Below are 11,613 nucleotides of genomic sequence, written 5' to 3' on the forward strand. Positions count from 1 at the left end.
GGTCCAGGGTCCTTGGTTACTGCTTTATTGCTGTTTGGTTCGAGTATAGAAAATGGAAGCGGCTCTGGAAGAGCCTGTGTACAAGGTAGGAAATATACAAACTGGGGAGGAGGGAGCTAAAGAGACCACGTTCCAGCCCAGCCCAGCCTGGGCTCGAGGTGGGGGGCCGCCCGGGGCGCATGCAATAAATATGGTCCGGGGCCCCAGGGGAGGGGGGAGGACACCGCGGGAGTGGGAGACCGGTAGGCCAGGGCTGTCTCAGCCCTCGGACTCCAGAGGGAGGGAAGGGTTGGCCCTGGGGCTAGTGCCACTTGTGCAAAATGAGGAACTTCACATTATCAGTCCCGGGGCGGGCGGGAGCGGGGGGCGGAGGGGGGGCCCTCCGGCCGGCTCAGTCCCCTCCCCACTCCCCAACTCTGCCCGACGCTCCGACCCCAGCAGGGAGATTCACAGTGAGAATGGGTGTGGTCGCAAGGGCCGGAGGTAGGGCTGGGAGCGCCCCATCAGTGACACCCCTCCCTCCAAGAGCAGCGCGGAGCCAGGGGAGGGGGCCAACGAACCACAGGAAGAGGCGGAGAAGGGCCGGGGGTCTCCTTTGGTCAAAGCTGATATCAAAAATATAAATCTCCCTTCCCCATCCCACCCCCGTCCCGGGGTTTCACCCCCCACCCCAACCCCCGGGCTAAGGCACAAAGCAGTGAGGCCAGGTGGGGCCGCCGCCACCGCGGCGACGCTGCCGCTGCTACTACAGTTGTCCGGCGCGGTGTGCCTGCTCGCGGCTGCCGCCACCGCTCCCTAGGGCCACGGGCCGGGGCCACGCGGCGGCGGCAAGTCGGGCCGGCATGAGGCGCTCTAGGTCGGGGAAAAACGGTCGATGGTCCGGCCGTCGGGTCCGGCGGCCAGGTGCGCTCCCTGGCTCAGCACCTCGGCCGCCTTGTCGGGGCTGAGGCCCAGCTCCGCGGTGAACTTAGCCAGCGGGTAGAGGCTCTCCAGCGCCACCTTGGGGTCGTGCAGGAAGTGCGTGGTCTGCGCCAGCAGCTCGGCCGCGGCTGCCTTGTCCTGCTGCTTCAGGCTCAGCTGTTCGGCCGTGAGGCGGGCCACAGCAAAGACTCCCTCGGGAAAGTCGAGCTTGCCCTTGCCGTCGGGGCCGGGGACGCCGGGTAGCCCCCCCAGACCCGCCAGCGCCCCGGCTGCGCCTGCCGCGCCACCCACGGCGTGCATTTTCATGTGGCTGATGAGGTTGCGTTGCTGTGCGAACTTGCCGCCGCACACCTGGCACTCGTAAGGCTTCTCGCCCGAGTGGATGCGCATGTGCTCTGTCAGGCGGTACTGGCGCGTGAAGCGCATGCCGCACGCGTCGCACGCGAAGGGTTTGAGGCCCAGGTGGCTGCGCATGTGGCGCGTCATGGTCCCGCGCTGCGTGAACTTCTTCCCGCAGATGGTGCACGGATAGGGCCGGGTCAGCCAGTGCGTCTTCTCGTGCTGCCGCAGCGTGGCCGGGTCCTTGTAGCTCTTGTCGCACGACGCGCAGCGGTAAGGCCGCAGCAGCTCTCCCAGGCCGCCCGGAGCCCCAGCGACCTTGTCCCCACTGCCTCCAAAAGGGGGCCCCAAGCCGGCGGCCCCCGCCGCTACCTCAGCCGCCTCGGCCCTGCCGTACAGCGCTTCCTCCTCCTCCACGTGAGCTTCCACGTGCGCATTTAGCTGCTCCGAGCTGGGGAAGCCCTTGCCGCACGGAATGCACACGTACAGGTTGTCACCGAAGCTCTCAGGCTCGCCATAGGCCAGGTGCGGGCATGGGTAGCCCTCGAGGTGGCCGCCGGGCGGGCTGGGGTCCTCGCTGCTGCCCGTCTCCTCGCTGCTGCTCTTGTAGTCGTCGCCGTCGCCGCCCGCGCCTGGCCCGTCCAAGCTGCCCTGGTAGCGCGGCGGCGCCAGGCCCAGTGGGGGTACCCCGGGCGAAGCGGCCGGGTCCCCGCCGCGCTCCTCGCAGCGCTCGCTGGGGGAGCCGCGCTCCCGGCCCAGCTCGTCGCCGTAGCTGCCCAGGCCTGGCTCGTGCTTCATCCAGCGATAGAGAAGGCTGGGTCCGTCGGGGCGGCCCGGGGGCTCGGGTCCCGGGCTGCCGCCGCCGCCACGGAACGGGTCCGGAGGCGGTACAGCCTCCTCCAGCTTCTGGAAGGGCAGCGGCGGCAGCGGTGGCAGGGCGAGCGGTGGCTCTTTGTAGGCTGCGGGGCCGGCGCTGGGAGGACTGTCTGGGCGCGGGGGCAGTTCGCGCTCGCCCGGCGGCCGCTCTGGAGGCGCGGAGCCCGGCGGGCTTTTCTTGGACAGGTCCAGGCCGCAGAGCGGGGAGCAGCGGCGCTCCGGAGCGCAGAGCGCCGAGGCCGGGCCGGGGCCCGAGGCGTACAGCTCTGCGCAGTGCGTGTTCACTGCGGCCTCGGGGCCCGAAGACGGCTCGGCGGCGGGTGGCGGCGGAGGCCCGGCTGGGGACGAGTAGCAGGCCTGGATGACGGGCGTGGCGGCCCGAAGGCCACGGCCCGGCCTCCCGTAGGGTGCATAACCGCCGCCGCCGCCCCCGCCGCCCCGCAGGTGGCAGTACTTGCCGTGGCGCTTGAGGCGCTTTTTGCACAACGCCACGAGGTCGGGGATCTGCAGGTAGCTGGCGGCGGCCAGCACGGCGCCCAGGCTCGGCTCAGCCCCCGGGGCCACGGCCGCTGCCGCCGCTGCCTCTGCGCCATCAGCCAGGCGGCCGGTGTAGATGAAGTCCAGCACCAGACGGAACACCGCCGGGCTCACCATGTCATGGTCCAGGTTGAGCAGGTTGTCATGCACCACCAGGGACTTGAGGTAGGCGCTGCTGGCCGCCAGCACGTTCTTGTGCGCGCGGAAGAGGGCGTTCTGCACCACGATGATCACGTCGCACAAGAAGCCCTTGGTGCGCTGGTTGTTGAGCTGCAGCAGCAGCTGCCTCGAGTGGCCCGGCGCCTCCATCGTGTCCAGCATCGTCTGCCCAGCACACTCTCCTGCAGGGACACACAGCAGCCGGGTCAGAGCCTCACGGAGCCCCCGCTGCCTGTATCCAGCTGGGCACTTCTCCCCCACCCCCCACCCACTTCCCCTTCCCCGTCCCCTCAGCTAGGCAGGGGCATCGAGCACCGCGGCCTGGGCATTAGCAGAGGATCGGCGGCCTCCTAGTGTGGAAGCCTGGGCCGGTGGCCTGGACCAGAAGAAGGCGTAGGAGAGTGGCTGGTGGAGAGGGGGCCAGACTGGCCTGCACGCCCAGGCCCGGAGGCCACCGGGCCCAGGGGCTGGGTCCTGGGGACTTCCGAGGAGAAAACTGTTTGGGGGAAGTGACCCCTTCGGAGACAGTTACCCGATTTGAGGAAAATGTCCGCTTCAGGAAAAGTCATTCAGGGCCGAGAAGTTTGCCCAACTGGGATATTAGGGAGCCGAGTAAAAAGCGCCTCCCGCCTCGGGAGAAGTTGCCCCAGCTGGGGGAAGTGATCCAGTGGAGGGGAGCGCGGTGCCCGCCGTGGCGCCGCCCTGCCTGGGGGCTGTCAGGCCCTCAGTTGGGGCCGGGGCGCGGCCGCCGCGCGGGGATCGGAGGCAGAGGCTGCCGTGGCGGGCAGAGCACGAAGGCCGGCCCCGGCGCGGGGAGGGCGTTATATCGGGGCAGGAGGCTGAGGCAGGAAGCAGGTGGGGGGGAGGGGGGAGCCACGCAGCTCCCAGGGGAGGGAGGGGGCAGCGCCCCGGGCGGGCACGGCGCACAGCCGGCTGCGGCCCTGACCCCGGCCTGCGCCCCACCCGCATCCCGGCCCCGGCCTCGGCCTCAGCTCTGCATTCGCGGGCCCGCGCCTCCCTCCCCAGCTCCCTTCGGCCCCTTCTCCGCGGGAACTCCGCCGCCCCAAACTTGGGGAAAAGTTTCCTAACTTCAGACAGGCCGGGAGAAGCGCGCCAGCCCCAGTCCCTCGACTCTCAGCTTTTCCTCTCGGCCCCCAATTTCGGCAGCCAGGCGGCCCTGGGGCCTGGGCCGAGCCCTGAACTCCCCTGCCCGCTCGTTCGTCTGCCCACCCTGTTCCCCGCCTGGCCCGCAGGGCCTCGCGGCCCGTTACCTGCGGCCGCTGCCCGACCCGGCTTCCCTCCCCGTGGCGGTGGCAGCTCCTAGCCGGCGCCCCACCCGCCCCGCTGCCAGGCGCCGAGCTGTGCCAGGGCAGCGCCCCTGCCAGCCCCGCCCGCCAGCTCCCCTTCCCTTCCCTTCGCCTCTCCAGCCCATGTGCGGGCAGAGTCGGCCCCGGGCCGCTGACCCCGCCGTGAACCCGGCGCAGAGCAGCAGCCCGGCAGTCCTGAGTCCTCTAGGGGCGACACCCGGAGTCCTGAACGCCAGCCGCGTTGGGGCTCCCGCGCCGGAGGATGCGCCCGAGGCGGCCAGCGCGTGAGGACCGGGCTGTCCGGGTCCCCTGTCCCTCCCGGTCCCGAGTCTGAGGACCCACCTGGGGGGCATGTCGGAAGCCCCGGGCCCGGCTGCCGGCGGATCCAGGGGGGACGTGGCTGCGCTGCGCTGCCCTCCGCCCGCCGGGCCCCCGGTCGGTCTGTCCTGATGGTCCGTCCTCCCCGCGTCCTGGTCGCGTCTCAGCCCCGCCGCGCTTTCCGCACACTCTTATCTGGAGCGGCCCGGGCCAGCTCGCGCTGCTGCAGCTATGGCGCCACCTCGCGGCCGTGCGAGGCTCTGCACGACACAGCCGCCACCTCCCTCCCGTGCACCTGGGTTGCGAAGCTGTACCGGGGAATGAGGTCTACTCGCAGGTTCACCCCCCAGATGTGCCCACGTGAGAACCCAGGCTCCAGAACTTAGAGCCCCCACAAACTCTGGGGTTTTGAGCTAAACGCTCCCATGTACATTGCCTCGGCTTGGAGAAGTCCTGCCCACATGGAGGGGACACTGGTGACAGTAGATGGGGGGGGGGGGGGGGGGGAGGAGGGCGCGGTTATAGAAGTCCTAAGACAAAAGAAGGTAGACAAGATCTTCGGAGGTTCTCCTGACACATTCCTGGATGGGACTGTCCATTTATACCCACCCCACCCCCCAACACACCCAGCTTCACTCAGCCACATGAGTTAGGTACACACAGACAGAATAAACCTATTTGCACCCAGACCCTCTCCAGGCACTGACACCTGCGGGCACGCATGTTGGCACAAACACACACCTGCCCCCTTCTTAAGTTCAAGTCCTGGCTCTCTGGGATACTCAGGAGGCCGTCACATAGGGCCCTCCACGAGCCTGGGTAGAGCTAATCAGCCCCCCCTGAACTTGTAGGTTTCTGGAGAGACCCCAGGATATCCGACTGGGAATAGCTGGACAGCGCCTCTTGGTGGTCCCGCAGAATCGACCCCAGCCCATAGATTCCCCGTGTGAGCCATTTTGAGGGACCTGCTTGCACTTGTCTCCAACACACTAACCCCAAACGTGACAGCAGGGCCGGCAACCGGGGATCCCCGGGCAAAGTTCTGCACCCCACCGAGAAGGCCCGGTTCTTGAGGTGATGCCCCTTCTGGGAGGGAGGAGATCCCGCACTGGCGCGTGGGCACTCGCACGGCTACTCCGGAAGTGGCCCCGCGTGGCCCCGCCGCCGCACCGGGCCTGTGAGTGAGTGCCAGGTCTCCACGGCCGCTGCTACGCCTCCTCCCCGCACCTTCTGACCCCTGCCCACACGTGGGGGGTGGGGGGGTGGGTAGTGGGTCCCGGAGAACGCCTGCAGCTTCTGATTGGCTGCGCCTCTCTCAGCTGTCGCGAGCGAGAGGCTGGGACGCAGAGTTACCATAGTAACCGATGAGGTTCGCCCAGATCGCGTCTCTCTAAGGCCTTGGAGAGCTTAGCAACCGCCTAGGGCCGCTGGGCGGGTGGGTGCCGCGCTTGCCGCCCCTCGCGCGGTCCTCCACCCCCACGCCCCCGCCAGAGTAGTAGCTGAGTCACTCACTGAGGGGCCGCTGGCGCGGCCACTCGCGGTCCCTGACAGACACTAAGGTCTCGGGCGCCCCCAAGAGGCTCTCTTTCCTTCGCTGCCATCTTCACGGCCTCGGGGCCATGGTCCCCGCCGGTCCTAAAGACTCCCACTGCGTTCTGACTCTGCCCTCACCCTGTTTCTACTCCGTGTTCTGGATTCATTTTAGTCCAGTCCTTTCCTCCATCTCCCCACGGTCCCCTCGCTAGGGTTGCAGTGAGCTTCCAAGAATGAAAACGGTAGGTTCCGGAGCTGCCGCCTCTAGGGGAGATGGCCCCCAACATGTTGGCCGAGGGATGGATGTGTTCTGCACTGAGGTGGGGGGAAAAATAAAAAGGTGTATGGAGTGCTGGAGAAAGGCAGAAAGGCTCCTCAGAAAACCACTCTTTAAAGATGGGCTTTGATGGATGAATAGGAGTTCTCCCCCCAGGTAGAAAGGCAGTCCTGGAGAAGAGAACCACAGGGACAAAGGTTGGAGGCAAAAAAAAAAAAAAAAAAAAAAACCAAAAAACAAAAAACAAAAAACAGGGGGCGGGGTGGGCGGGGATTCCAGGAGGCTAGATTCCAAAGGTTGTGCAGGACCTCTCCTGTAATCTTGAGGGGACCAGATCCTAGCCCCAAAAGGAGCCCCTCAGCCCAGTGTCTCTTTTGTGCAGTGTCCATTGTGCCCACTGTCTTTGATTTTCTTCAACACTCTCCAGGGATCCCCACTCCCTAAGTCGACTCATTGGCTCCATCCCTACCCTCAAGCTGTCCTTACATCTGTATGGGAGGATTTTACAGCCCTGCCACTAGCTTTGCTGTCTTCCTGTGGCCTTCACTCTTCTTCAGTCTTTGACCTTTCCCTCCCTCCCTAGTTTTTACCTACCCTACTAGCCTGGCACTGCTCCCCCGGCCCCCAATCCATCTCCTCCCTCTGAACACATTCACCCTCCAACATTTAGAACTTCCCTCAACTGATGGAGCCAGGATCATACATTTCCCTGTTCTTGTTCAGGGGAATTCTGCCCCACATGGCATAGGCCCTTCCTGTCAACTCATACCTCCAGAAATTCTAACTCCTCCGGGAAGTGGTCTTGCCCCTCCACCCTCTGGAGACCTCTCTCTGCCCTCCAAGCTGCTGAGCCCTTGGTCTCCCTCACTCATTATAACCCTCATATGAGCTCTGCCAGTGCCCACAAACGGGTCCTAAATGGGGTCTGCTCGGGGCCAGGCTCTGAAACTGACACCTCCAACCTGCCTTCCTCCCCTTCATTTGCTGAGGCTTCCTCTTCCACTCACCCCCGTCTGCCACCTTTCCCACAGATCCCCCATGGAGGAACCCCTTGCTCAATTTCTGGGGGGTCCAAGCCACTTTCCTCAACTTTTGTGGGATCTCCAGCTCCCGACTGGTACCTGGACAACCCCCCCGCCCCCCCCCCCCCCAATAGGCCTTCCTTTCTAGGCCCAGACTCCTTCTAAAAGCTTCTGAAAGCCCTGGGCTCCTCCACTCTTCTTCCCTCATCTCCCCGACGCCACAGTTCTACATGCTGCCTTAGCCCCTCCTCGGATGTAGCTTCCTCTCCTGTACCTCCTGCCCCAAGGTGACGGCACTGCAGTGGCCATGCGGGGTATAACGCCGCCGAGGGTCATCTTGCGACGCCACAGAGCCGTCGGGTTCAGGAACTGAGGAGTGGGAATGGGGGCTACCCGGAAGGCAGGGCGCTAGGTGGGATTGCACCTCCAGGTGTCCCTGAGTGAATAAAGGAGTAACGGACCGTGCGCCCTCCCTGCACCATCCTCCAGCCGGCCCCCAGCCCGCAGTTCCGGAAAGTTAACCCTTTGTAGGCTGGCACAGGGGCCCGGGCGCCCCCTCCCTGTTCCTGCTTCCGTGCGCCTTCCTCCCCCTCCCAGCTCCCCGTCGCCTTGGTCCCCCCCCCCAACCCCCCGCCTTGCCACTATAAATAGCCCCTCTTCCCGTTTCCTAAATTCCCTGCTGACGTCTGCAGCGCGTCAGTGTGTAGGAGCCGCGGCCGCATGAATGAGCCGCCGCACGAGTACTACGCGCGCCTATAAAAGCGGCGGCGCCAGCCCGGCTGCAGGAGGCGAGCGGGAGCGGGCGCGACGCGGCCCGACAGGTAAGTGGGACTGACCGGCCGACGGGCTACCGATGGACCGATGTACGGACACGGACGGGAGGGCAATGAGGAGACCGGCAGGCGACAGGTTGGAGGCCCCCTACGGGGTGGGGTTGGGAGCAGGGTGGGGAACGAGGATCCCCACGCAGCTGGTGGAGCCGGCCGGAGGCGTACCCAGAACCCCGTGCAGCAACCTGCCCGCGCCCGGATGAAGACGCAGCCACTTCGGAGGAGCATCGAAGAGAGGACGGACCCCAGAGTCCCCGCGACATTTCCTGGGGCTCCTGCGCCATCCTCCCAAGAAAGTGGGGCGAAGGTGCTGACGCCCCAGGCGAGGCGCCCCCTCCTCCCCCTCCCCGCAGCGCGGTGACTCAGCCTTGCTGCCCCCGGCCGGCTGAGCCGGGCCGCCGGCAAAAGACAGACGCCCACCTTCCCGCCGACCCAGCCACGGCTCTCTCGGGACCCCCACCCCGCATCCAGCCGGGCACCCCCTCCCCGTCCCATCCCGTCGGGCTAGTCCCTTAGCGCCCCCGAATTCCCGCCTCTGCGCGAGGAGCTGTCCTCTCAGGACCAGGCGGGGGCGGGGCCTCAGACGGACTGCCCCGCTCCACCCCCACTGACCCCTCCCCCGCCGCCGGAAGTGCCTCTCCGCAGGGACATATTTGACGTCACAGGGCTTTGACGTCAAGGGCCGCGTGCCTGTCTGCAAGCGCTGGGCCGAGAAAGGCGGGAGACGCGGGGGAGGAAGAGCAGCAGCGCCCCCAGCTGTGGGCGACGGAGGCACCCCCGCCCGGGCAGCGCGCCGGCACCTTGGCTCTAGACTGCTTACTGCCCGGGCCGCCCTCAGTAACAGTCTCCAGTCACGGCCACCGACGCCTGGCCCCGCCCCAGGACCGCGGACCCGGCCACCTGCCGCGCCCCCGGCCCCTCTGTCCCCCAGGGTCCCTCAGCTCTGCGCGCGCTGCCCGCGCCGCCGCTGTCCGCGGTGCTGATCCAGCGCAGGGGCTACGATCCTGCCGTCAGGTCCCTGGTCACCAGAGGCTGCGAGGGCCGGCCGGCTTACACGCACATCGCACAGCCCCCGAGCCAGGTCCCCGTCGCGCGCGCTACCCCCGCTCCCCCCTTCCCCAAAATTCTCTGCCCTGACGACTGCCTAACGGGAGCTGCCGCGGTGCCGTCAGCAGCGCGCGCCCCGCCCCCGCGTCTCCAGGGCAACCGTGGCTTTCGATTGTTACTGTGGGAACCGGAGGTAACAGTCTACAGCCATGGTCGCCCCGCAGCACGCCCACGCGCCGCACCGCGCTGGGATCTGCCAGCCCCGGAGGGGGGAGACCAGGAGGAGCAGGAGGAAGCGGGGGCGGCAAGTCAAGATCGGATGTATCTGCCGGGGCGGAGGGAGGTGCGGTTCTGCGGGGCGGGCTACCGTGGGGTCTGACTGCTTGCGCATCTACCAAGGCAGAGAAGGCACGGTCTGGGGCGTATGTCTGACCGTCCGCCTCAGTGACCATCCTGTTTTCTTAGCCAAGAGGGTTGCAGCCAGGGGATGGCGAGAGAAGGGGTAGCTCTGAGATTTGTGTTCTTTTTATCTCCTCGGTGGGAGGGAGACTACTGGGACCTGAAGGCCTGGGGACTGAATGGAATAGACGGAGGAAAGTTTTTCTAAATATGCCACAACTTCATTCTTCCAGGACCCCCTCGCTGGGTAGGCAGAAAGCAAGACTAATCCTTGAACTCATTTCCTGATGGAGTCACAGCCTTCCCTCACTCTTCTCCCCACTCGTTCTTCCTCTATTCCGTGTAGGATGATAAGGATTCCCAAGCCTCAGGAAGCCAGTGTGCTTGTAAAGGTAACCCGGTCAGTAAAGCATTGTCTGAATGTATCAGCAGCCTCACCTCAATCTGTGCTGGATTCCAATTTGAGATAGTGACTCAAATTAGCCCTAAAGTGGGGGAGCGAATGTGAGAAGGGCTGAAGTCCTATTGGTCCGGGGAAGTGTGAGGAACGACTTCTTCAAAACCATGCTTATGTCATCTGCCACCACCATCACCACCCACTGCAGGGGTTGACTGATGGGTATTGGGTGCTGGACCTCCCTAGGGACAGTGCTGGGGAGTGGTTAGTGCAACCTAGTCCTGCCGCTCATTAATCAATTTTTTGTTACTTCTCCATACCCCCTCCTTTGCTAAACTACTTTTAAGACAATTGGTGCTGGTCTCATAGCTAGTCAATGCCCACATGCTTCCTTCCTCCCACTCGAGGACCCTGGTCTTAGATTAAAGGTACTTGATTCTGGAATCCAGTGGACATCTGTGGGCAGACTGTAGTGTATGCAGATATGAGTAGTGCACTGGGAAATAGGAGGTCCAACCTGGCTTCATCACCAACTGGTTATTATTTAAGGGGCCATGTTGTTTCTGAGCCTTGTGCAACATGGGATAATGATCCTTCCTTCTTGGCAGACTTGTGAGGATCAAATAGGATCAGGTGAGTAAAAGCCTTTGGAAACCGCAGAATGCAATTTCAACCTAAAGTATTCTACTGGGCTGCTATGTCTTTGTGAGGGTGTGGTGGCACTGGCAAGACCCCAACACTGGGCACTTAGGCAGAATAACGGGAGGGGAGCACACCTTTCTGAGCAGATCTGGGACTGGGGCTGTTGAGGGGTTCTTTGCTCAGGGACTCTCTCAAGAGCTTTAGGTATCTAAGATGGAGTGAGAGGTAGAAAAGAGAAATGGTAGGGATATTCTGAAAATACCAAGTTGATTGCAATTCTAACCTATCTGGAGAAGATGGTCAGGGGAGGAGAAACCAGACGACTGATAGTACAGTTTTTTAGTATCTTAGAACTCATCGAGTGCACCCCACCCCCAACCTATTTTATGGTAGGAAGGTGAGACCCAGACCACATATAGCCCAACAGTAGTGAGTGGTGGGTGCCCTCTGTTCATCTTCTATGGTGCAGGATAGAAAAACAATGACTAGCAAAGGTCAGGAAATGTGAGTTCTGGATCTGAATCCAAGATTGGGTAAGTTACTTAGCTTCTGTGCCTGTTTACTCAGTTGTAAAATTAATAACAGTATCCACCTCAGGAAGTTGTGAGATTAAATTGGGCAACTCAGAAGATTGTGCTTATCACAGTATCTGGCCAGTTAGCACTCAATAAATGGTATTCCCTTTTCTGTCCTCTGGACATTTCCCTTAGTTATAAATTGAAACTATTAGAATAATTCTTACCTGGAGAGCTTTCTCTCCCTCCCTAGTAGAGTGCATGACAATCACGTGGGTTCCTCCCCCCTCCACCAATAGCACATATTTACCAGGCTTTTATTCTAAGGCAGTGGTTTTCAAAAGTTGTGTTGCATGGTAATATCCAGAGAGTTTGCCAAAGTGCAGATTCCTGGGTCCCAGTGATTGACTCAGTAGGTCAGGAGCTGGCCCCAGGAATCTAAGTTTTGACATGATTCTGACACAAGTGGTCCACAGAATGTGTGTGTGGTGGGG

General features: G+C 63.4%; 1 protein-coding gene across 2 annotated transcripts; it reads right to left on the reverse strand.

Moving 5' to 3' along the window:
* Positions 1–9: 9 nt before the first annotated feature.
* HIC1 (HIC ZBTB transcriptional repressor 1) lies at positions 10–4,639 on the reverse strand. 2 transcript variants are annotated; one of them, XM_086686346.1, is made up of 2 exons: positions 4,482–4,639; positions 10–3,014 (listed from the first exon to the last, which is right to left on the reverse strand). In XM_086686346.1, exon 2 carries the CDS (start codon positions 2,992–2,994, stop codon positions 853–855), a length of 2,142 nt encoding a protein of 713 aa, XP_086542472.1. In that variant the 5' UTR covers positions 2,995–3,014; positions 4,482–4,639; the 3' UTR covers positions 10–852. The 2 variants fall into 2 exon arrangements, with proteins under 2 accessions (XP_086542472.1, XP_086542471.1); XM_086686345.1 differs by lacking the exon at positions 4,482–4,639 and adding an exon at positions 3,365–3,639.
* Positions 4,640–11,613: the final 6,974 nt, after the last annotated feature.

The sequence above is a fragment of the Puma concolor genome, chromosome E1, assembly GCF_028749965.1.
Source record: "Puma concolor isolate L17-30 chromosome E1, mPumCon1.1.hap2, whole genome shotgun sequence".
Classification (NCBI taxonomy): domain Eukaryota; kingdom Metazoa; phylum Chordata; class Mammalia; order Carnivora; family Felidae; genus Puma; species Puma concolor.